The sequence below is a fragment of the Hippoglossus stenolepis genome, chromosome 12 (assembly GCF_022539355.2).
Source record: "Hippoglossus stenolepis isolate QCI-W04-F060 chromosome 12, HSTE1.2, whole genome shotgun sequence".
NCBI lineage: Eukaryota > Metazoa > Chordata > Actinopteri > Pleuronectiformes > Pleuronectidae > Hippoglossus > Hippoglossus stenolepis.
In genome coordinates, this window is record NC_061494.1 from 8,765,941 (window position 1) to 8,792,457 (window position 26,517).

Consider the following 26,517-nt stretch of genomic DNA (forward strand, 5'->3'; position numbering starts at 1 on the left):
CTCTTGTCTTGCTACACATTTCATCAGCTGGATTCTTTCTCAGGATTCAGGTATCGCTGTTAATAATTTGAATTGACTGATGTCAAGAAAACATGAGTTGGAAGTGACAACGCTTTTCAGCAGGTGTGAAACATAGAATAATTTATTAATACCAGTTACACATACAGTTTATTAACATGGGTAAGACCAAAAAATACAAAATTACTGTCAATCTCCACTTGTAATTCAAGTAGTGGTTCAAGTCAAGTGTCCTCAGAGCCTGTCGCACCAGTACTCTGATGTTTCAATGTGTGAGGGCACATCAATGTGGAAGACCTCCGGCTCCGACGGAGGAGTCTGAAGAGGGCTGTTGACCCCCGAGTCGCTGTCAGGATTGTACGGGTTCTCCACTGCTTTGTACTTCCCCTCCAGCTGCTGGACAGGAAGTGCTGCGGCTTGAGGCGTGGCCTCAGCCTTGGGTTTGATGTTCTTAAAGCGCTGCAGGTGCACCAACTCCCTCCGCTTGCGTGTGCACGGCAGCAGCACAGAGACGTCCTTGCGGAATTTAGAGCTCATGCCGAAGTAGATGAGCGGGTTGTAGAAGCTGGCAGACTTGGCAAAGAGACGGGTGAGGATGCTGGTTGTGCTTGGCACGTGGAAGCCCCAGGCGGACCACATAGACACCACTGCATATGGCGACCAGGCCATGATGAAAGCAGTGCAGATCACAATGGAAATCTAGAGAGGAACATGAGGGAACAATTGTCAGGGCTGGCATTATGAGAGGGCACTTTTAAGTAGCGTTTTAAAGAGTCTAATTTGAAGTCTTCCCAATAAAAAACTCTGTAATAAACTTTTTCTCTTGGTCACCTACCCGTGTGACATCTCTCTCCACCTTCCTCTGGCGGGTGGTATGTGAACCATCAGCCGACATTGCATTGGTGCTTTTCACTGTGTTGATAATGGAGACGTAGGAGAAGAGCATGATCATCACAGGGATGAAAAAGCAAAAGATGAGGATGGAGATGATGTAGGATTTGTGGATGGTGGAGTAGTTTGCTTTGGACCAGTCCACCTCACAGGTGCCGTAACCTCGATCTAAGGACACACAGGTCAAATAAAGGCTTAAAAAAAAATCTTATATATATATTTTTTTCCAGGTCAGTGTGTGAGAACAGACCTGTGTAGCTGCCCCAGCCAAGCAGCGGAGCGACAGACCAAAACGCCGCTCCAGTCCAAATGCAGATGAGCGAAACAGCGATGGAGTTCATGCTGATGCAGTAAGCTGCAAGAACACACAACAAGCAACATGAATACAACATATTACCATTATTACCATATTTCAGCCACAGCAGTTTGACTGTGGGCAGTTTAAAAAGGTTGAATGTCAGGACTTTGGCAAACACGGGACAGAAAAAGTGAGAGGCACGTAAAGACGCAGCATTCCCGACTTTTTATAAATGTCAGGATTTTGACATTTATTAAACAATGAGGTCTTTTGTTATTCTGTCAGCCTTCACAAACTTTGGTGACTGAAAGAACCTCTGCTGTCAATGTGCTCTGTATTGAGGGAAATTGATAAAAAAAAATCTGTCAGCTCTATTTACTTGTTTGGCTCATTTTGGATTGCCAATAGTTCACACACACACACACACACACACACACACACACACACACACACACACACACACACACACACACACACGTAGTTCAACTCTTCACATACACACATTTCTTCATTGCATCTGCATAAAAAGCACACGCCTGAATAATGCTTAACGATCAAGAGGTTACAAATAATTTAGAGACATTTTGGCATTCTTGTATTTCTCTTAACAGTCTGGTATACTAACAATTTTGTTTTTCATCCCACTTTTAATCTTCTGCTTCCACTCTCTTCCTATAGCAGTCAATTGATTGTGTGAATGAAGGGAACAGATTAACATTGAGGTTTCAGTGAACAGGTCATACTGCATAAGTTTCAAATTTTCACCCACAATATCATTTACAAACCTCATATCATGGTCAAATACATATTTCCAAAATATGGGTTTCCCTTCAACTATTATGTTTGAATTTAACCAATTATTTGCTTTAGGATTTCATGCTGCATTTCAGGAGGATGAAACTGAAAACACATCACTCAATTGCTTCCTTTAAAAAAATGGAAACATTTCCAGTCAATTTATTCAGAGTGTATATAAGCCCAATGAATTGGTCAAAAAAAGGGTATATAATTTTCTTTTTTTTAAAGTACCATGCAGTATTTTACTTGAATACCAATTCTCACTCAGGTTTAATTTTGGGGCAAAAAAAAAAAAACATTAAAAAAGAAGCATAGAAACCCCAAATTTAATATTGTAACCAACCACATTAATAATTATCATAACCTCTTCTTTTTTCTTTCGTTTTTTGGGAGAAATTCACAGATCTTCCACTCATAGCTTTGAAAAAGGACTGTGATGGGTTTGAATGGGACAAAACAAGGGAGATAAATTGTGGTATAAGCCAAACAAGTCTGGAGGCTTTACCATTCTCCCCTTCCATGGTTTTTAAATTGTATCCATCCTTCCAACTCTATTATTACCATTCAATATACAATATATTTGTTTCTACCTACAGGTTTGTTTTATTAGCATTCATTTGCTTAATTTGTATCTGAAACCGCACTGCATTTTTAATATCTATATCTAGATCAATGTCTGTTGACATCTGGAGTATTTTCAGCTCTACAACATAATTCAGGTGATGATATCCCTTAGATGTTCATTGTTTAACCACTAATGTAAAAAAAAAAACCAAAAATACACACACAAGTTTATATAACTCGTGTTTCACGTAAAGACCACAAACAAGACAAAAAACCTGTATCCCCACTGACAAAAGAGGCAGTTGCTCGACCTAATTTCCATATAATTAAGACATTCTTCGGCATCAGCTGCACCTGAAAATAGAAAATGTCACCTCAAATTAACTTAATGACATGCTGGCAAAATGAAACTGCCGGAGACAAGTGGTAGTTATTCCCGCAGCTGAGGTCGGTAATGAGGTGTCAGTGGCACCGAAAAACACACTTTTCTGTCAGATAAGAGCAGCTGGAATGTGAGAAAGGTAGACACGCTGGTCTGATGTTTTCTAAATGCTCTAACACTTGAATACACAGAGGTGGGAGCTGACCTTTGTTTGGGTGACATCCCTTTATGTATCTGGTGACGCTGATGACGGTCAGCGTGTTGATGCTTGCGAGGCCGAACAGCAGCGTGAAGAAGCCGTCGACCTGGGAGCAGACAGACAGACAGACAGATGTGTTGGTGGATCACGATGCAACATCAACATCTAAATCTCTTTGAACCTCAGGGTGTGCATTCATCGTCCGACTAATTGTCGAAGAACTTTGTCTGTTGTGTTTGTTTTGCGTTGGACTTTATCAGATGGAATCAACATGTCTGGGAGCTCTTCTTGCCTTTTGGCTTCCTTTTCTTTTTCTTTTTTTGATGTACAGGGTTTGAAATGTGTAGGACCTGCAGTAGGAAACTAAAACCGGAATTCCTCTAGAGCTGTTTTATGATTTTATGGATCTGGGGGAGAAAACGTTGAATGGCATTACAACAATGAAGCACTGCAGCGTTCAGTCCATTGTGCAGGGAGACAATCTTTTAATCACCATTCCTCTTAATGGGAATTACGCTTCTGTATTTCAGTCTGGCTCCAACTGTGCGACACCGCAGCTCCCTGTTGTGCCAGTGCCAGGTGACATGGATCAGTAAGGTTCCTCAGTGATTACTTTCTTGATCTTCCTTAGTCTCAATCCTATTACTGTCAGTCATCATGTTTTCCCCCCTCACATTTGACAGATTGCTGGACGTCTAGACCAGTTTCATTTTATATCAACATTCATTTATTGGACATTTTTCTGTTGTAGTAAGGTTTTAGGACCTGGTGCATAAAGATGATGACTTCTTGAAATGATGTGATTGATCCTCTCTGCTCATCTTGAGGAACGGTATCACATCTTTCTCTGGCTTGGAGGACAAGAAAAGGATCAAAGAACAAAATAGTGGATTAAAATCAAAGTATTTTATTCACTTTGATCTCTGGTTTGATTCTTCTTTCTCTGTATTCATCGTGGTAACATAAAAGGGTCATGTAAGGCTCTATCAGATTCAATATCATATCCCAAAAGGTGCAAAACACCGGGATCTGGCTCAGCCCGCAACAGATCATGTCCCATCATGCTCCACGCAGTAATCTGCTAATGCTTCTCACATGCCTGTCTCCTTCACCTCCTTGCTCCTTCCCTCCTCTATTTCTGTCACTTTTCCCTTGTTTACTTCTGACGCTCACTCCATCAGTGCACCTCTCTCGGGAGAAGGTGAAATGAAATTTGCTGTCCCAATATTTCTCTGTCACCTGAGAACCTGAGACGGGATGTCTGAGAGATGAGATCATGTCAGTGTCTGCGCTGAAGCGTAAGAGCAGCTCCACAAACTCATGTTTTGGGGTTTGAGTGAAAATGTTTTAGTAACACCAGCTTGTTTTCATATAAATCCTCAGAGGGATCAGCCACTGCAGCACGGATATCGTGGTTTCCACGACGACTTGCCTTGAGCGAGCGAAATACCCTGGATGAATACCAAGCTGAAGTATGACAACTATTTCATTTCAAGCTGAGGCTGCGGGAGGAGGAAAACACCAAAGTGAACACTATATGATAGAAATTACACGCAACAGCTCATCTTTCAATTCAACACAAATTACTTTTAATTAATTAATTCAGCAACATAATAGCCCTTTAAGGAATTATGCAACAAACATCCAACTTGCAGTTCCTATTTGTTTCCTGTTTGGTTGCTGACAGGTGCCACACAGCTAGTTTCTCCAATTTAAAAGCCTCCACAGTTGTAATCTTATTATAGATTTAACCTCCAGCCCACATGGCTAACAGCAAAATCCCTTGCACATACACACACACACACACACACACACACACACACACACACACACACACACACACACACACACACACACACACACACACACACACACACACACACACACACACACACACACACACACACACACACACACATTATTATTATTGCAAGACATCCACAGATTCTTTTAATGTACTTTAAGTAATTGGGATCAGCCAAGTAATCCGAAATCTTCCAGACCTGTTCACATATGCAATTTGGTCTGGGCTATAAATATAGTTTAACACAATGACTCTTCAGTCCAATTCTTCTAATTTTTGTAATGTCTCAACAGGGCTTTTACCTGGCAGGTCCAGATCCAGGTGATCAAATATCCGTCATCCTTGAAGATATTGAATATTTCTAGGATCCCTCTGGAGTAGCCGAACACTGAGATACTGGCATCAGAGATGGCAAGATTTAAAGTGAGGAAATCTGTTGGCTTGAGTGAGGCCCGCTGTCTGTACAGGACAAACATCACTAAACTGTTTCCAAACCAGGACAGCCATCCTACAGGGAGACAAACACACACAATACTCTGTCAATATTTAGTTAACCAAATATTCTTATTCAGCAATGGTATTTTACAGTGATATGGTACAGTTTACTATACCTTCTGTTATTTACTATAACAGAGAGTTTGTATAGTGTAGTTTAGTAGAGAAATATATATATATATATATAAACAGTGCGAGTGTGAATCATATCATATCTGATCACAACATATGTTATTATTTCACATCCCATTGTATTGTATATAATAGCATTGTATCATTACAATCGTATCATATCTTATTATTTTGCATCCAATCATATCACATATCATATCATATATATAATGGTATCGTATCATATCTTTGCATTATATTATTTTGTATGATATTTTATTGATTGTATCGAATCAGAGTAGATTTGAGTTTAACAAAATGGATAGTATAGCAAAGTTAGGTCAGATTACAGTGTAGCAGAGGAGGGTTTTTAACACAGTACAGTGTTGTAAATTAGAACCGAGTAGAGTAAATTATAGTAAATAATAGTATTGTATAATATAGCATCATATTGTATCGAGTAGAGTAGAGTAGAGTAGAGAGTAGGGTAGAGAAGGGCAGAATAGAGTAGAGTAGGGCAGAGCAGACAGGAGTAGAGTAGAGTAGAGTAGAGTGGAAAGTAGAGTAGAGTAGAGAGTAGGGTAGAGAAGGGCAGAGTAGAGTAGAGTAGAGTAGAGAAGGGCAGACTAGAGTAGAGTAGGGCAGAGCAGACAGGAGTAGAGTAGAGTAGAGTAGAGTAGAGTAGAGTTTTAAGGTGTTGGATTGTACCGTTCCTGGTTCTTGACCTCTATCATTGAATTAGCGAACTGAGACTGGAATAGTGAACGTAACAAGGGAAGTTCAAATGTTAGATTAACAGTGGAGAAAAGCCAAGGAAATCCCTTTTCTTTTTATAACTCAGTATCTGTTTTACACTAATTCCCTCAACTGAACTTGTTGATGTGGAGTGACAGAGAATTAGCCACCAACACAAACCAAACCAGTTATTTTTTTTCGTTGACACCTAAATAATGCATATTTCTTTTTGCAAGTATTTGAACTTAGTGATTTAAAGGTCAAAGAAGTTTCAAATTTATTGAATTGAGAATTTAGCCATTCCCATATTATTTCTACGACGAAACATATGAGATGAACACTGCACGTTTTATTGCAATCCAGTATATGATGATTGACTCACCTAACACTAACAGGTAGACTCCAACGATGGTCTCTCCTTGTTCGGACAGAGGAGCCTCCGTGTGCAGATTACTGAGGTTATTATTTCTCCATGGAATATTCACCACCTTCAGAGGAAAACCCTTCAACGTTATTTCCATGGCCTGACTTTCGATGCCGATGCATGAATCCCTGCTGTCCTCTACAGTGGCTCTGCTCTCCTCTGCTCTTCGTACACACTGTTGTGTTCCATCGGTAGGGACGAGCGCTCAGTCCATTTTAAATCCAGCTTAAACACATGCAGTCACTGTCCAATGACTGCATGTGTAATCCTATCTATTTCTTAACAACTAAGCAGACAGAGATTTTGGGTGGAAATCCCGTCCAACAGGGAAATGTCTCGTCAGCGAGGGGACATAAATTTTGGAGGGGGTTTATTTTGCATTAATTAATTGAAGTCCCATCTCTCATTGAGTCACATCAAGGTTCTCAGACAAGTCCATATTTACACAGGTGATGAACAATTTACCAAATTACAGAATTTATTTTGCAGTTGCTAGTATTAACTGTTTAATCACTTTCTTGTTGCTGTTTTCCAAGAATATAAATATTATTATTAATATAAATGAGTGTAATCCTGCTTAACAGCCAACTCAGTGGTTAAATGTTGAACTATCGCACCAAGAAATTAAACACAGCATAAGGACTAAAGCTATACAGTATGCTGATCTTTGAGCCAAATTCTTTTTATCAATTTGAGGATTTTCAAATTGACAAAAATACTGATTGAGCTACTCTTTGCAACTCAATCATTTATTTCTAAATACACAATCATTTGTGCTGAATAAGAAGTCAAAGTCTGTCAATGTACGAGGCACATAACTACCCATAAAACATTTAATCTAAAAAGACATGACATGTTAATCAAAGGAAGGTTGGATTTGTTTCCTGTTGATCAGGGCTACACTTCCTATTTCCCCGTGTCTTCATGCTATGCTAAAATAAGATTAACGACTGTTGGCTGTAGATTCATATAGGCTATCATGTTTGTGTATATATACACAGAGGTATCGATCTTTGCATCTCACTGTCACACACTTCTATTAAATATCAAAGTTCGTGGAATGAAAATTTACATTTATTGGTTTCCTCTGTCATTGTCCATGTGCAATATATACAAAAGGAACCCAATACCTGTATTTCCCAAAATGTCTATTCCAAACCTGACAGTACTGTGGGCTATGTCAAACACAGGGATACATAGTACCTAGGGAAACATCTTGTCACTTCATATTGTCTGACTACTCAAGCTGTGTGTGAACAAGTTGAACAAGCTGTTCTCTATATGGTCTGGCAACAATTTACATCATCCTAAGCATGAAAAAATCCCTTTGTTCTCTGAACGTAACTCCTGCACCAGTGACTATGGACCGGCACTTCCTCTCCTGAGACACGTTCTGGTTTTCTCTAATCACTTCCATTTAGAAAAAGGTCGTACGGGTGATGACTTCAGTCCTGCCAGCGTGACTGCACTTTGCTAAAATGTAGCTCATTCGTCTAAATGTTCTCAGAGGCCAGGAGTATCACAGGGTATAATTACACGAGTGTGAGCTAATGTGCGCAGTGTCAGATTCACTGAGTGCTGATGTCAGTGTGAGAACATGCGGCTCTCTGAGATTGTCCCATATGATTTAATGTAAAACAGTCATAACAAAAAAAGGCAAACTGAGTCATGGGAATTATGGGAACACATATCGATGTAATTATACAAATAAAATCCTTTTGTTCCGTGTAGATACGCTTACACAACATCTCCCCTTCATTCAGCCTTCTCCTACTCACAGTGAGCTTCTCTGTGGCACACCTACCTAAGGGGTAACCTGAACCACCCCCCACTCACTCTGTGTTTAGATCACAGTGTGCACCTTGTTTCCCTCCTCTGGCCGACGCAGAGGAGCTCCGCTGGCCCTCAGGATGTGGAGGGAAGGGTCGCTTCTGCTGCCAGCTTCAGCCTCTGAGTCCTCCTCATTCAGCCTCTGAAAGCCAGTTCGAGGAGAGATGGAGGGAGACGAAGCTGAGGGAAAAGTGAACCTCTGACCTCAACTGTCACCCGTCCAGCAGCGAACACTGAACCCAGTCATCGCTCACCCCCACCATCACCCAGAGACGCCACACAACACAGCTCTACAGTGGGCCCCATGCGGGCAGCCCACAGTGACAGAGCCTTTCTGGTTCCTCTGTGGTATGAGTCTTATGGTTAAAGTGAATAATGTGATAATGGTTGTGGGAGGCATCATGCAGAAACCTCAATGTACAACGAGGCCACTCGTGGTCAATAGTGTGACAGTGACCACCCACTTTTTATATGTTGTAAAGCAAGTGTAGTAACGGTAACGATCATTGCCAATCGTAGGTGACATGATTCTCACGGTTATGGTTAACATTCCCATGGTTACAGCGAACTCCAACAATCAAAGACTTCATTATTACACCTGAGGATTGTGGGTAGTGGAGTACCTCTCCTCAATATTGGGAATGAAACAGGTTTTTCTTAAAATGCAGTTGATATCAAATGAACTTGTGGCTTCCACAGGAGCATATAACATTGTTCACAATCTCGTAGCTTGTGGTAAGTCAATATCGGATGGCTGATAATGATTTCCAGAACCACGCTATGTAGCTCTAATGTGTCAGATGTTAAGGTGTTACTTTTCACTGCATTACAAGTTTGACTTTTTCTAATGCAGTCATTACATTACTGTTGATGTGCTGTCATTTTCATGAATGATCTTGGCATGCCGTCGTCTCAAAGGGAAAGATAAGCGAGGTAGCGAGTGGTTTTCGTGCATTTTCTTGGACAGCTGCTGCTGAGATTACACTGTGGCTAAGCTAACTGGTCGAAGGCCAAGGGAAAACGTGCATTCAGCAGGTGTTTAAGACAGCAAAAAGAAATCTGTGACTGTTGACAGCAGACAGGAGACGTGTGTGAAGGCAGGATCTTACGATTCATCCACACGTTTACGCTCTGATTTGGTGAGAAAGCGGCCTAACACATGTTTGCACTATATGAGGTTTGCAAAATTTAGCACGACGCAGTGACACGTCCTGCAACACTGTACAATGCTCAGGTGCCAGCACATTAAGACATCGAGATTAGTTCAACTCTCGCCTGTGTGCTTTGGCACGTGTGTGTGTGTGGATGTGTGTGTGAAGCTTGGTCACAGAAGGCCACTGTATCATTAAGCTTATGATGATTACTCTCTCTCTCTCTCACCCCCTCTCTGTCTCTCTCTCTGTTGAGTGCAAGCGAGGATGTGAGGGTAAAAGCTCACAATTTTCCAAATGGAAACTCACAGACACAGATACTATTATGGAGGTGTGTGTTAAAGGCTGCGAGCTGTCTGAGGGCAACAAAGCCTCTCTTCACAGAGGACATACTCCAGGTCAAGAGACCAACACAGGATCAGCTTTAAAAAAGGCCTACACACTTTCTCTCTCCCTGTCACTAAGCGAGAGTCACAGGGACCACTTGTGTGAAGGCTCCATGCAGTATGGAGGTAAATGGCTCGCCTGTCGTTTTTTTGGGTCGATCTCTGCATGATTTTTAGTTTAAGTGCATGCATTTTGCTATACGCCCTTGTAGTTCACAGCTATTTATAGATGCCAAATCTTAAAAATGTAGAGATCTCTAGAGGAAATCTGACCAAGTAGGTTTGTCAGAATCTGGCCTTTTATAGGTTGTACCTAAAATGGCCGGTGGATAATGCAACAATAAGACCATTAACTTCTTGCTTATTTGCAGAAACAGGACCGCTAATTTCACATGCAGCTGGCGTACAGGTGAACATGGCAAAGGCCCAGCAAGAAAACCCTATAAACCACCTCGGCTTGCCTACAACATGTTCACACCTCCGTCTCCAAGGGTTTGAATCTCTCAGGGATAATATCAGTTCACAGAAGCGAGGAATTCACTGTCATTCATCACAACTCGAGTTGATGATACATCGCTAAACAGAAGAACTCCACAGGAAAGTGATGGATGAGACATGAGATGGATATTAAACATAATGTTTTAGGTAAGACCTGGACAGTGTGGTAACTCTGCTGCACAGATTTATGGTGCAGCTCTAATGTTTTAGTTTGTGAAGCCCACAGTTCATGCAGTGACTTTACCACAAGCACAAAGACCGGACTGTTTCTCCTCATCTCTCTTGCACCAATGCACTTCCATACCTTGAAACAGCAGCCACAGAGATTGTTGCATAAAATATAACGATTTGAAAGCAACTGCATGTTGTTAAAGAGCTTTAGATTTTCTGTCCAATTGAGTTTTATGAAATTGCAGGAGCAATTTACGTCATTGGTCTTATCTACGACTATTATATTCAAGAAAAAGCAGCTGTACTGTTGTGTGAAATACTTTCTGAATAACATCTTAAAATGAACCCCCATAGGAAAAGAAGATGAATAGTTCAGTATGCATTTAAAATCAAGTGGACACAGGCTCCGTGTCGAAATATGCAGACTGGTTTTGTGGCTCAAGATCTCTGGCTCTGAACCACATGCAAACATTTATTTGGGCGCTGGGTCCAATTTGCAGTTACTCTTCCAGAGTCTGTTTGTGTAAGCAGGTAACTTATGTAATGGGTCTCATTTAGGGCTAAACTCACGCCTTTCCTGAAGGGGCCTGCTCATCGGTCCTGACATGAGGAGATACTTTGCCAAAATATGGATGTGGTAATGTAATGCTGCCTTCATATGGAATAGGCAAGCTCGTGAGCTATGACATCAAAAGTGGCGTGCACAGTACACATTTGCCGTTCAGGGGGCTACGCTGTGAGAACGAGCGCTGCTAGGCAACGGCCACATGGGTGCCACAGAGGCAATTTAGCAAGCCAACAGGCGGGTAATGCAATACAAAGGTATAATGACAGAGGGAAAAGATGAGGCTGCTGTATCAACATTTTCCTCAGATGTTTCATCAAATTACAAACCCTTTATGACTAAAATTACAATATATTAACTTATCATCCTTCTAAAAACCCAACTTCTGCGGCCACGAAAACATCAGCAAAGACGTCACAACCCGTGAACTCAGAGCTTTCAGGAGATTCCACGATCCAAGGTCATGAATACCACAAAAGTAGAGCGTTCATATGGACTCTGCACATGAACACAATAAACGCAACCCCATTTGATGGCAGCATAAAATCTTCAGAGGTTGGTTGAATTTATGCCCTTTGTACCTTGTCATTTTTGCTTCCACTGAATTTATTTTGTGTCGCAGGCAGCACTGAATCACTGTTTGTAACAATGGAGATAGTATGGAAAGCTCGACGCTCCAGCCACCTTGGTCTGGGTGAAAGGTTTGTGCTCCGCCACTGGACCTTGGATACCGGCCTCGGGCCCCCTGTGGATGGAGCAGATAAGTGACCCCCATGTAGCTCCTCTGAGGAGCTGCAGCTGCGTGGTCTGACAAACTGACATGTATCCCTCCGGACATCTCTAGTGAAGTCCACCTCTTGTAACATGTGGGCGTCTCTGTCGATGGTGGAAAGGAGTAAACAAGCTTGAAACTGTCACACACATCAAACAAGCATTTGAAATCTGCTTAAAAAAGTGTGACCCCTTAAACCACATAGAGGTCTTAATGCCCCATCAGGACCGGTGAGGTGACCCGTGTCTGACAGGAGGTTATCCTCTCCCTCAGTAAGAACTTGTTTTCCCGAAAGATGATAATCTAGCTTCTCTTGATGACCCATGGCAGATGCCTGTTTGGGCCTAATTAAGAAGCAAGGAGACAACTTCACATTGACCTGCTGCCCGCTGGGTGAATGTGGCCCCTTCAAGACCCCTTTAAAGCCTTTAGTTATCAACAAGTGAGTTTCAGATGTACTTCTAAATGTTTATGTAGAATACCATAACAATGTGATTGCACTAGACCAGACCAACTTAACCACCACATTAACAGTTACAAGGTTTCTGCTCTCAGACAAAATTTAATTTTTGTGGTAAATGAGTTATAATGTGTTAAAATATGTTAAAATGTGCTGGTCGGTGAATTTTTTAATAATCTTCTAAGGAACCCAGGTTAGTTGTTTCTCCTTGTTTACAGCTTTTATGCCAAGCTAAGCTAACTTATAATGTACAGTACAGGCAAGAGAGTAATTTATCTTCTTATCCAACTCCTGGCACAAAAGCAAATAATAATATTTATCAAAATGTCAAACTTATACAGTGTTTGGCCTACAATACATGTTTTAGCTAATTTAAATCAGAGCATCAAATCATGGAAAATTCAATGTACATTTTGCCCTTGATTTCACAAAGCGCTAATCCCTGAGGAGAAAACAGGGCATTACAGTGACATATATAGATACTGGAAGAATTCAGCCCAGTTATCATTATCATACATATAGATTTCATGCAGCATTAAACTTGAAAAACGTGTTTAAACACGCAGACTCACTTTGAAAGCTGATATAAAAGGTGTATTTTATGTTATCAGATTACTTTTCATTCCTAAAAAAGTATGTACTTGATCATGTTGATAAAGTATGTTAAAAAATAAACACATGTTAGGTGCATAGACGGGTAATATAATCACATGATGCACAGTGATGGACTGATGCCTAAAGGTAAACAAGTCCTTTAAAGTCTTTCCAGCTCTTTTCTCCAGATCCCTTCTCTGTGTGAAGGTTCATCCTTCTGAGGCCTGGCCTCACTTAGAGACACTTTCCTGACCACCTGGACAACATACCAGACAGTCCGTATAGTGACTCACTCAAGCGTTCAACACCCAGCTGTACAACACCTGGCCAGATCTGGACTTCCACTTAAAATACCAGCCGCATAGTATTGTATGTTAACAGTGTGTGTTTTTGATAGAACAGCTGAGGCATTAGATCAAAAGGATATTGTCTCCTCGCTATCGATTAAAGCTTATCCAATTATTTCTCATTACGGTCTGTTTTCAGTTCAAATGTACCTCTCATTTATCAGGACAGTAACACCACATAAAAATCTGAGCTGTCATGAATTTGAGTGATGAATGGGGCGTAAGGGTACAATAAATATGCTCATCCTTTGAGGTCGATGGCATGTGTCCCATAAATAACGACTCCTAATATTATTCACACCTGTTATTAATTTGATCACATTTAGTTACTTTATCTCATCCTTTCTCCCAGCGCTGCACATGTTAGAGAGCTAGCAGCAGGGGCGGATCCACGGGTAATGGCCAGGGGGGCACTGGCCCCAGTTGAACTAGAACCATTAACTATAGGAAATGATAGACTATTAACTAGTCACTTACTAACAATACATTTGACAGTTTGTTATTTTCGGGAACTTGAACAAGGAACATTTTTCATAATACATTTGATGGCTTTGACCCTTCACCCTATCTGCCACTGGATCGCAGCATGCTAATAGCCTGAGCTTGGTTGCAAATAGAGATTAAGCTGCACCATGAGCTTCTTAAACCTGTAATAACTGAATTTCGGCCACTTACTGAGCATAACATTACCATCTGTTTGGAGTCGTGTAGCATAGAGTGGAAAGCGATGCCATGAAAGCAGTGCGAGTGAGAGTGAGACCAACATGTTAAAGTCGTGGGGTCAGGCAGCCAAACAATGAATTGAAAGACCAAAAGACTCAAAGTGTTCATCACTACACATGACCCCATTCACTCCGTCACAGTGTTTTCAATGTTCTGAATATCCTCATAATAACAGAAATCAGCCACATTTGTGACAAGCGTTCCCTCTCTTATTCTTTTTAATGCTGTTTTAACAAACTCTATGGCCTCCAAGTTTCGATGACTATGCAGTATGATGCCATTTATCAGTACAGTAGCACTTACCACGTTGCAGAAGTTAATTCTCTCTCTTCTCTAATTATACAGTGATTTTCACAGGATGCTGAAATGGTGCACATTAGACGTTAAAACTCTTGCTGCTGTGCTACCCTATGATATCTGAAAATCCCCATCTGACACATCTAATAATCACTGCAGTTGTTTACCGTGGCTCAAGTTTTCTTTCTGTTCCATGTGAGGTTGTTTCTCACATGGCAGCTTTTTCCTGTGACTCCTGTGAAGGTTTCTCATCAGTGACATCTGTAGTACCTGTGGCCATGTGCCGTGTATCTCGTACTAGGAGCAACCAGACAGAAATTTTTACCCAAGCTCAGGGAGAGCGGATATACAACCGTGTGATTTTATAAGGCAACCCAAGAACGAGATGGTCTGCAAACTTTTAACCCTGAACCCAACTACATGTGTAAGCCCGATTTTTGGCAAATTGGATGCATTTCATCAAGTTTCTGAGAAAGTCGCTGTGTAACCTTTCTCAGAGTGACTCCACCTTCTCGTCCCTTTTCCCCAAGCACAAACTTCATGACCCTGTGCTGTGGAGGAGGAGATCTCTGGTTTACAGGTCATGTGACACAGGTCAAGGTCCACTCCTAAGCAACAGGCCCACAGACCACATCACAGTTTGATCCAGCAGTAAGATTTTCTCATATGGCAGACATCCTAGTACAAGTAAGTACAACATTATACAAGTTCCTCAAATCAGTGTTGCCAAAATAATAAATACAAGTGCAGCGCCCGTTCTAAACCTGCCTGTATGGAATGGGCTGTTGACTTGTGGTGATGCTGGTTGCAGTTTTCTCTCTGACACTGTTTAAGTAACCTGTAGTTATTGAGCTGCGGCAAATAAAGACTGACTGCTGGACTCAGTCTACAGAAACCTGAAGCTGAAGCTAAAGTTTCAGTGAAGCTCGACTGAGTGCGCAGAACCTCGAAACTGGAGAATACGTTGTCGTTGGCATTTTCGTGAACGTGCGGTTGTCGTGTTCAACAACGTCACTTTCGTTGATGAGTCCCAGCTGCTGCTGCTATAAAGCGCTAGTTGCCTGTTTATTTAAAGTTTATTCATATTGAACGAATCGTGTGTCGACATTGCACCAAATTTAACACTGCACTTCCTTGGACCCGTAACAATACACAAGTGTGAAGACGATAAGATGAACACTTCTCGAGATAGACAAACCACCGACATATTTGTGGAATTAGAAGATAGATGTTTACATGTAAATGCTGTGGAATTTGACCCAAAGGGAAACTTCTTCATTACTTCAAGTTATTGCAGAGACACAAAGTGAAACATGGGGCCACAACCGAAAGAAAAGTAAAGCAAAGCTGTAGGACAGAAAGATGAAAGAGCTCCCGGCCTGTTTCTGGCCCTGTGACCAAGACCGTCAGCTTTGAAACATGCTGATGAAACTAAAACTCTCCGTAGGCTCATTCCACCAGGGCGTCTTTGATATAGATTTTGATGTTCTACAAAAATGAGCAACAATGTGTGATCTAATGCTATGAGAACAGTATTATAGGCCACCTCTCACTTTAAGGTCCCTGTTTACAGTATGTTTTATTCAAATCGCTGAGGGAGGCGAGTGCACGCCTACATGTTCAGATCTGCAAAACCTGTGAATCTGCAAACGGCTTCAGTCCTTTCAGGTCTATTGCTAATAGCTAGGCAGGAATGTGTGTTTTAAGTGTGTGCTTAGCTCTCTCAATAACTGCCAAAGAAAATCATATTCAAAAGACCTACGTTTAATTGCTTTCAACTTTGCACAAACCCACTCCACCACATACAAAAGAGTGATTGGATAAAAGCAGCTGTGTGTGTTTTATGACCCTGTTTGAAGATATTATTATTCTCTAACTGTTTTGCTGACTGACAGTCTTTCTCTGTGTCAACACATTTGCTGTGAACAGGTTCAGTTTTCAGTCCACTACTGTTGACCATTGATTTATATTGAGTTTTATACAGCCATTCATGGTTACTGAAGGATGAATCTTATTGACCATGGTGTTGATTTTTCTTCTAACAGCATCATAAATTTGATATTTATGGTTTTCACTGAAATGTCTTCACATCTAAAGGATGGATAGTTGAAAGAGTCCTCTCTGTCTTTTCGTCTAGCACGGCCATCAGGTCAACATTTCAATTGGTCCAATACTTTAGATTTATAAATGAATACCTGCGATGATAATATTTCTATTAGCCTCAGCTATATTTTTACCTCCGCCAAGGAGGTCTGCATTTGTCAGTATTTATCCTTCCTTGGTGGAAGGATGAGAAATGGGTTAAGGGAAGAACACATTCAATTTTGGTGCAGATCCTGATCAGGGGTCAGTTCAAGGAATTTCAGGCATGTTTAGGGGACTGATAATTATGATATGAGTGTCTGAAATACTGTACATTTAATAGTGATCTTACCTTTGGGGCCCTTTCTATGTGATTTCACTAAATCATTAATTTATAGACACTTAAAGACATTTGTCAAGGGACTATCACATGATAACCATTACCTATAATTATATAATATGATCATCTTTAGATCACCTTTCCTTAAGTATTAGATTTAATCCTGGACTTTAAGGGCAGAGTTCACACCCACCAGAGAGCGTGAGATGAGAGCGGGCTGTCTTCACAGTGAACCTGACCTCGGTCAAAGGAGGGGTTCATCCACCTGTCCTCACATGAATGACCCGAGGGAAAGCCAACAAAGACAAAAAAAGGGGAGGACAAGTGGAGTGGGAAAGCAGAATGACAGATGGAGCATTATTCTTGTGAAAAAACTCAGTCCTCGCTGCACTTTCACTTTTCATCAAGAGGTTTGGATGCACACGGTTTGAAGGAATGCACCGCGGGGCAGCCTGCGGGGTCACCCTGACAGAGCGTCGTTCCCCTCAGCATCGTCTTTCCTACCCCTCCCTGTGTCAGACCCATGTCCCGACACGTCCAAGTTCAATTTGTATCCTAAGCATCATCTGAGGTTGGTATTTATCAAACTCAAAGGAAGAACATCCCTGTCCTCCTCCATTTAACAGATTCATTATTATTATTTAGCTTTTATGGTAATGCTGTCGTTTTTTTTGTCTAGAGGGCCATCAAGATGTGAGACAGGAAACGAACCTTTCTAAAGATGTGTTGGCATTGCATTTACTGATGTCAAGTCTAGTATATCTGCACAGTTTCCATGAGGTCGAAGACAAGGGTTTGGCCTTCTGATTACCTCAGACGGTTACTGAGATTAATGGCTTTGCAGGTCATGTGTGGGCACAACAGGGTTTTCGCTCTCCTCTGTCCACCCCTGTTTACAGCTTTGTGGCCACAGGCTGCAGTGGGAGTGGAAAATACATGAGCTTAATTTGGTTCACTCCAAGGCACGCAGACATAAGATAAAGCTGCTTTTTTTGGTAATTTCCCCCCCCCAAAAAAGAGGCTTATCCCAAAACCCCTAAGGGCTCAAACAATCCTCTCCCTCTGTGGATCATTCCTCTACACACATGCTGCAACGTTGTTTTTTTTAAATGTTGCTTTTCCTCGAGCTGTTTCTCGTCTACACCTTGTGAAAAAGGTGTTGGCTTCCAAAATTAGATGGTGAGGTTGTGAGACCGGCTATTACTGACCTTTCCACAGACGCATCTCTCTGAGGGAAAACACTTTACAGACAGGCAGTCAGACAGGCGGTTACAGTAAACTCTTACCATGAATTCAAATAGACATAAAAAACAAACACCTCCTTTAACAGTTTGTGAAACAATTCCCATTGCTCACACATTTCATATCTGACCATCATTTATATTTAAAATTCTGTAATGTTGTGGAGAGGAATTGTCTGTATTTAAAGAGCTACAGTTTTAATAATCATAAGGGAATATGCTAACTTCCTCAGAAATACGATAAGGTCTATTTAGATTAAAACAGTTAGTTAAAGGATTTGTTCGATATTTTGGAAAACAGAGTTGAATGAAAAGATTGATAACACTTTCATATCTGCACAGCCCAGTGCAGCACTTGTACAGTCTGGAAACACATCAGACCACAAACTGTAAGATTTTACACTTTTTTAGTTTATAACCTGTTCATTAGTAAGCAATTAGAATTAGAGGTGCAGGATGTTTCCCTGTGTTTAGAGGCGTAATGCTACTCTAGAATGGCATCATAACCATCGAACTCTTGGATACCTCCGCCATGGCCCAATGGTCCCCTGAAATTCAATCAAGCTGTAAGATCCACGAATTAGTCGTATGTCGAAAGATCTTGCAATGTCAAAGATAATGATATAAACATTCCTGGAACTTGTTTCAAGAGTTTCAAGAAAATCTATTTTGTAGTTTTTGACAAACAAACAGACAAATAGCAATAAAAAAAAAAAACATTGATCTATTCCTTTTAATCTTTTTAGAGCATAAACTTGACATGATCTCAACAGCCGTTCTCTACTGCTCATATAGCTGAGGTTGACATGCCCATGTTCACATATGTGCATATCTAAATATCAACACCCCATTTATTTTAACTGTCACACAACCACCGATACACACACCATAAATAAACAGCCAGCAAGAAAAATATATTTGCTCATAAAAGACAGATGTTGCAATAGGATATAAGATTAGACTTGGCTTCTTGCCTCCCAGGAGAGAGAAAGATAACACTCCCATAGTAAATGAACGTATGTATTGGGTGTGCAGGCCGGTGGAACAGTAGCAGCCAGTGCTGGAGAGTGGAAACTCCTCGGCCCTGAAGGCTTTCCACTGTGTACGTCCGCAGCCCACATCTTTAGACCAAGGGTGATAAAAAGGCCATATCCCAAATTTTGAAAGAAATCCCTCTGCAGCAGCTCAACAATTTACAATCAGGCTTTTCTTAGAAATACTTCAGCACGGTGCCACTCCGCAAAGCAACGCTGCACACAGTCAGTGCACTCTTTCCATCTTTTAGCATCTGATGCACTGATGTAAGGCGCAACAAGTGGCAAATTATGTCTGGCTTATATGTAAGACCTCCACAGACTCAGAGAATAATCCCTGCACTTCTATCAGCAGTTAAGTGAACGCGCTCGGTTTAACAAAACCCTCTCATCCATATGTTGTTTTCATAATGGACCACTAGAAGAAACACTCTCAGACTGTTTGCTCAGTCGCTGAGAGGTCCTCACTGTGTTGACTATTATTCTAGTGCCGACAGGGTGGGCTGTTTCACTGAAGGTATCAAATGATCACCTATTCTGTTTTCCCTCGAGTGGATGCAGTGGTCGAAGCATCAATGAGCCACTGTGGAGGTGAAGGAGTCTGACACGCAACCAAACAGGGCAGCTGTCACTCATCTACGAGGAATGCTCTGTCTTCTGTCAGGTACAAAATAAAATATTAAAAAGGCACCTCATGCTCATACAGTCATGCATTTCTGCTGTCGTTACAGGTTGCATTAAAATAAATTACTTGTAAGATGTCTGGTTTTACCACCTGTAGATATTATTACCTCCACCAAGGAGATTACGTTTGTTTGTTTGCAGAATTATACAAAACTACTTGACTGATTCCCATGAGATTTTGTGGAGATCCCATTCAATTTCCGTGCAGTTCCAGGACAGGGGACAGATCCAAGAATATTTGTCCACTTTTTTCAACATTGCGACCGCATTTTTGTTGATTTCCTAGAGAATAATTCATGGATCTTGATGAAAAATGTCAGACAGGTTTATGTGACTCAAATTTAGGAGTGTGTGCAATTTTGCAATTTGGTGCAGATCTGAATAAAAATCCAGATATATTGAATCTGAATGTGGTTTCGTATGGGGACTGCTGGGCCTTAGCGGAGGTGTGTGCTCTCTGAGTGCAAATATATGAAAGTTGACTGATGGGAAAATAACATGACTAAACTGTGTCATAAAGACCATTTGTTTACTATGCAGGATGCTCTCAGGGAAGAGTAAACAGGAAAAAAAGGTGATGACTAAACCCCTACCCCGTAACACTCTCCATTCCTGCCAGGCGTCATGAAAGAAGCTCTTCAGTCATGACAAGCTCAAAAACACACTCCAGCCAACATCTCTCCCCTGGGGCAAAGAGAGTAGTTCTAGGTGTGGTTGCAGCTCTGGGAGTGAGACTGTTTTGCATGTCGAAGACTTTTAAAAAAAATCTTCTCATGATAACTTCAAATAAAAGTTGAGGCTTGAATAACTTTAATTGCAGAATATATTTGCATGTGGAGAGTCTGTAAACATCTGCAGGAGCAGATGATGCAGCTGCTGGGCCACATAAACCAGAGGCTGCACCACCAGCTGACCATAGGAAGGGCCTTTGGGAGAGAGGTGGGATTTTTAGTGCAATGAAAAAAAGATGTGAGTGACCACAAGCATTTACTAGGCTTGAAAGGCCCCGTGCCCCCACGTCTCCAGCTTTGACCAGTTTTACATCATTGAACTTCTCATTTGTCGGTAACGTTTTCTCCGGAGCACCTACGTGTAAATGAAACTCACTGGCTCTTCTCTAACCAGAACTATGAGGGCTTTCATCAAACTGCAAAATCCAAAACCAACCTGTCCTTTAACCTGACAATCATACAATACAGCAGGGCGTGGCCTTCATTTTCATTAATAGTCATTTACTGCATTCCACATATTTGTGGTTGCAAAATATCTTCAACAAGAACCCAGAAAAAGCACACTAAATGCAAAAGCTGAACTGTAGCACCATCTACCTACAGGAGTGAAGAGAAGCTTATTGCACCTGAAAGATTCCTAACTGAGGTTTTACCTTTTTTTTTAATCAAAAAACGGTGAGGATATTCTCACAGAGCTTTTCTATGGCACGACTCAAAACTTACAATCCCTTCCAATATTTCAATAGAAAGGCATGCAGCCATTGAGGGATCAGCACATGAAGAAGACTTTCTTTTTGTGTGCCATGCATGACATGACTCACCAAAGAGGGAGGTGTGTGACATATTTGCTTTTTGTGTGTGAGTCTACAGTCGGTATAGGATTTAAAAGAATAGACGTGTCATCGAAGAAGAAACGCTGACACTTTGATGGATGTGTTTATTGAAGTGTTAGGAAAGTGGGAGGTCATAACATTTAATCTAATACCCTCTATGAATTGAATTATTGTGTTGGGAAACACAGTAATTCATTCCTACTTTCAAATACAAGTTTAGACTTCATAACTTCAAACAATAAGTGCAAATGAAAAAAAACCAAAACCCTCTTATAATACAAAAGCATCAATCATTGTCACTCTTCCATGTGTATAAGTACACAGAGCACTTGGTGATTAATACTATCAACATGTCATTACATCAGGTAACTAATGGAAAATGGAAAATGATCTTAATTGGTGTGGTTATGTTATGATTTGCAGAAAGTTGCTGCCCCCTTGAGGCGAGAGAAAGGTCATTTGTAATTTTGCAGGACATTCTTAAGAATAAATAAATTCAATTTCAAGTTTGGATTTCAGTGTTTGAGGAGTATTATAATACAGTAAAGAAACTCAAAAGAATCGTATTAGCAAAGCTTTTCCATAAAACAGGAAATTTACCCATATTGCTTCCAAATGTCCTAAATGTCAATATTTATACATTGTACATAGAAAGATTTTTTCAATACAATTTGTAATTTTATCTATGTTTTGTGAACAGAGTAAAACATTGAAATCCAATACAATTTTTTTTTTCTTTTTTTTACAGGGGACAATGAACTATAAAGTTCAAAAAGCTGTTGTGTCACCAAAATCTTTGTTCCATTCAATATACATTTTAAGAGTGGTTGGGCTAACACTGGGTTTGATGCGCTTCAGGGAATCTTCAAAGTCTTTTATCTTGATGTTTCGCATCTGTGAATACACAAGAGATTACCTATACAGACAAATACTGTTTCTTATGAAGGTAAATGAGTGTCAAGAACATAACTGTAGTATTGCGAGTACTTTAGTCAACATTATCTCACCTCGTTCGCAGCCATACATCGGACTTGGTCTGGTCCCAACTCTGAGAGAGAAATTTCACGTGAAAATCAAAGAGATCAAGCCCATAATGGAGGACAGGGTATGAGTAAGGGATCAATGTGACAAAGGGGTCATACCTCTAATCGGCCCGAGAGCAGCATCTTTGGCTAATGACGTCAGATCACTGCCTGAGTATCCTGCAGTTTTTCTATCAAGTAAAATGTCCAGGAATTAATGCAAAGCAAAATAAAATGACTTTGTAAGACCTGCACGGTATTTAAATATTAAACTCACTTTGAGAGACAGGACAGCTCATTTTTGCTCAGAGGATTCCCATGCTTTCCCAAAAGATTTTTCAGCAGCGTGAATCTTGTCTGGAGGAGAGAGAGTTACAACATATGACTTAATGAAGTGAGAAAATAAAAACATAATTTGAAAGCTGACAAAAAAACCCACATCAGTTTATGAACTGTGAGAGTAAATACCTGTTCATCTGGCAGTGCCACATAGATCCTCTTTGCAAATCGCCTGTAGACAAATGAAAGAAAAATTGTGGCGACCCTGTCCAAAACATACCAAATAATAACTGCATTAATATTGTAACTATATATGTAAGATTGCATAATATACCGTAGCACGGCTTCATCGAGCTCCTGAGGCCTGTTGGTTGCTCCCATTACAAGAACCCTTTCATCCCCTCCTGACTGCACCTACAACCAAGAGGTACGGTTGTGAAAATAACACGAGTGCTGTCTGAGATAACGGTGACACCCGCACCTTGAAGAGGGTTCATGATCAAATTTCAGAGGCTGCTCTTACCCCATCAAACTCAATGAGGAACTCGGTTTTTAATCGACGAGAGGCATCGTGTTCTCCCTCCCGCCGTTCACAAAGCAAGCTGTCCACTTCATCTGAGTGTCAAATTCAAGAAAAACAAGTTGAGGTTTATTCATAGGTTGAAATCTGGGGGATACAATTTGCTATTAGGGGCATATCTACGCTATAAATAGAGTGATACAAACCAATAAAGATGACGGAGGGCTGTAATTCTCTGGCAACTGCAAAAAGTGCCCGAACAAGCTTCTCGCCTTCTCCCACCTGTGATGATGATGACAGGGAAGTTCAAAGAAACAACAATGCCAATAAGTTTAATGTATCATTGAGACCTTCTCCAGAAAAAAAAGCTTGAAAAAAATGCTTTCTTACATATTTAGAGGTCAAACTGGCAGCGCTGATGTTGAAGAATGTGGCATTTGACTCAGCTGCGACTGCTTTGGCCTTAAAAGAGGAAGTAAAGGCTGTTATTCGATTGAAAACACTGAAGTAAGTTTATCAACTGGTAAAAATGCAAATGAAAAAAGCAAATGAAAAAAGCCTAACTTACCAACATGGTTTTCCCATTTCCAGGTGGGCCAAATACAAGCAAACCACGTGCCGGAGATCTCAGGCCAGTAAAGAGCTGAATGGCAAATGGTATGAGAAAAGGTATTACATGAAAATCTGAACGTGAATATGTTATCAGAGACAAAATGTTACTAAGTAATCACCTCTGGTCTTAAGGCAGGTAGGATGACGATCTCTTGGAGTGCTTGCTTGGCCAGATCCTGTCCCGCGATGTCTTCAAAGGACACAGACGCTCCGCTGCAATGAGCAGAGCAAACCACTTTAACTGTTTGTTTTTATTCACACGCCAATGGCAGCAAAATGTACAACAGCTCTAATGGCGGTGCTTCTAAATACCTGTCAACAATTTCATTTAGAATCAAGCTGGCCAGTTTGCTGTCCACGTTCTTAAAGTTTTTCAAATCCCTCTTTGGTGGCTGTTTCCCGGCTGTGGGTTTTCCATTTTGAGCTCTTCCCGGCCGTGGGGTCACCTTGACAGGAAGAAATAAATAATAAACACATCAGAGGCTGACAACTTCAAATAACTAGTCTCACATAGCACAGACATATCCTCACAGCACAGTGGCATCACCAGCAGATGGTCTGGCTGATGCACCCATTATTAGTATACTATTGGGAAAATGAAAAGCATTGATTGTATGTATTTGATCAGTCACAATCACCTTGGGCGGTGCCGAGCCAATGGTGCACCTGCACGATAGTGTTGGGGGAACTTGTTTAGTGTGAAATTTGCCCGTTGAGAGCCGAGCACTGTTATTAAAATGGCTACTTCCCTGTAGAGAAAACATCAAAGAAAAAGAGGTGAATTCATAGTTTTTGTGTCTGCCAGTCCACTGGGGTCCAATATAGTCCCTGTGACGTAGAAGGTCGTCATCTACCTACGTCTGCTAGAGTATGCATGGACCCCTATGTGGACATCGGTGCAGCCAAAAAATGTGTGACAGCATTGAGTGTACGTTTCGACTGCGCATGCAAGTCCAAGTACAATACATTCAACTACAGGAATGGAATGTGGGATCGGGTGTGTATGTGTGGAACGCCAGACCGACGTGGCCCCTTATTTAAGTATGAATGGAACTGTGGGCATGTATGTGGGACTGGAACGAGTACACAACTCTCAGTGGACACAAAACGTTGGAAGTATCGTCAACCCTTAAAAGATATCTGGAGCTAAAAGTGGTAATAGAGGAGAATGCCACTTGACTATGAAGTAAAATAACATATTGACAATCTAGATGAAATGTTTGAAGTCACCTTTGTGTCAGTGGATCTAGCCGGGGGTCTGACAGCAGTGGAGGGCCTGGTGTTAGTGGACACTCCAGGCTGGCTTTTAGGAACAGGCTTTGGCTGTTGAAGCACATGATTCGAGGGCTTCTTGGGTTCATATCTCCATTTAGACGCCAGCGTTGCCTCTGTGAAACAAGAACAGTATTGATCCCCAGCATCCTTCCTCGGCCTGTGTAACATGAACATTATTATTTGGTCTCGACTTCAGGACTGCACACAGCCAAGATGCCACTCACCTAACAGAGCGAGCCTGTCGTTTGCCATGGTCAGATTGTTGACCATTTTGTCTTGTAGTCTCTTTGCTCGGTCATACTGATCCCCTGCTAATAGAACAAGGACAGTAAGGCTAAAGGGCCCGTCTGTGTCAAATCATCACACTCTTAGGTCACACTGTCACAGATCTTAATGAAATTAGGCTGATGGAGTCACGTGAGAAACTGATGGAATCAAAGTTTTATGTCTCGGGTCATAATTAAGGGAGATACTGAACTTTTTTGCAGAGGACTCTGTGACTTTGACTGGTGACATCTCCTTTAATGTAGGTCACAGAGAAATGGATCTCATGTTGTTTTGAAGCTCTTTCCCAGTTCTACATTTATCTAAGCAGAAGGCTATCTCCAGTATTAAAATTAACAGCATCATGAGCGATTATAAACATGAAAATTTGTCAAATTGAGCTCAGTTACGTCGAGAGGTGGGTGAAAGCCAAGACAAACAGGGGGTCTTATTTTGTATCCCCCCCTTCCCTCTGGGTGGTGTCATGTGAATCCAACAACACAAACATCTGGGTGTTTGTTGGCAAGTTACCTTGTAGCGTGATCTCCACAGCGATCCCCTTTTCTAGCTCGGCAATACCTTTCTTGTACCACTGCACCGCTTCCTCCTTTTCACCTGTTCTCGCAGGGGACATGTTACATATGTAAATATCGAGCGGCCACACACACACCACATCCTCATCAGCTGACAGCAACACAAACCTGTATCATCCTCGTCGATCCGTAGAGCCTTCGATATGTTTTCAAACGCCTGCTTGTGGTAGTTTTTGATAACTTCGCCGCAGTCTTTGCTCTTACTTGCGTTTATTTTGGCCGACATTACTCTCGCGACACTGACTCCTTCTTCTTCCCAGAGTTCCCGACTGGGAATTGTGATACAGTCAGATTCTATCTTTTAAATCGCATCTATAATCGCCTCAGACCTGCTCCATACAACTGTTTTATCATCACACATATGATTGGAACAACGGCTCTTCACCGACACACTGATCTTTGGCCGATAAACTGCAGCTTCCCTGTGTTAGCTTCTCTGCCGCTTCCGCTGACAACAACACGGCTGGAAACCAACCCGAGGTGTCGTAAAAACT

At 41.3% G+C, this 26,517-nt stretch overlaps 2 protein-coding genes across 5 annotated transcripts; both read right to left on the reverse strand.

The window, feature by feature from the left end:
- Positions 1 to 126: 126 nt before the first annotated feature.
- LOC118119368 (opsin-5) lies at positions 127 to 6,920 on the reverse strand. Its single transcript, XM_035173284.2, has 6 exons — positions 6,678 to 6,920; positions 5,257 to 5,462; positions 3,157 to 3,256; positions 1,160 to 1,264; positions 854 to 1,077; positions 127 to 717 (listed from the first exon to the last, which is right to left on the reverse strand). The coding sequence occupies exons 1-6, from the start codon at positions 6,814 to 6,816 to the stop codon at positions 253 to 255; spliced, it is 1,239 nt and encodes a 412-aa protein (XP_035029175.1). The 5' UTR covers positions 6,817 to 6,920; the 3' UTR covers positions 127 to 252.
- A 14,628-nt stretch (positions 6,921 to 21,548) lies between these two features.
- Positions 21,549 to 26,496, reverse strand: spast (spastin). Of its 4 annotated transcripts, none has more exons than XM_047342450.1 (17): positions 26,132 to 26,496; positions 25,962 to 26,045; positions 25,391 to 25,474; positions 25,122 to 25,279; positions 24,530 to 24,640; positions 24,204 to 24,337; positions 24,011 to 24,104; positions 23,848 to 23,922; positions 23,670 to 23,741; positions 23,486 to 23,561; positions 23,283 to 23,374; positions 23,094 to 23,173; positions 22,949 to 22,991; positions 22,758 to 22,837; positions 22,601 to 22,671; positions 22,466 to 22,506; positions 21,549 to 22,352 (listed from the first exon to the last, which is right to left on the reverse strand). In XM_047342450.1, the coding sequence occupies exons 1-17, from the start codon at positions 26,247 to 26,249 to the stop codon at positions 22,227 to 22,229; spliced, it is 1,539 nt and encodes a 512-aa protein (XP_047198406.1). In that variant the 5' UTR covers positions 26,250 to 26,496; the 3' UTR covers positions 21,549 to 22,226. The 4 variants fall into 4 exon arrangements, with proteins under 4 accessions (XP_047198406.1, XP_047198405.1, XP_035029176.2 ...); XM_047342449.1 differs by having other exon boundaries at positions 25,391 to 25,477; XM_035173285.2 differs by lacking the exon at positions 24,530 to 24,640.
- Positions 26,497 to 26,517: the final 21 nt, after the last annotated feature.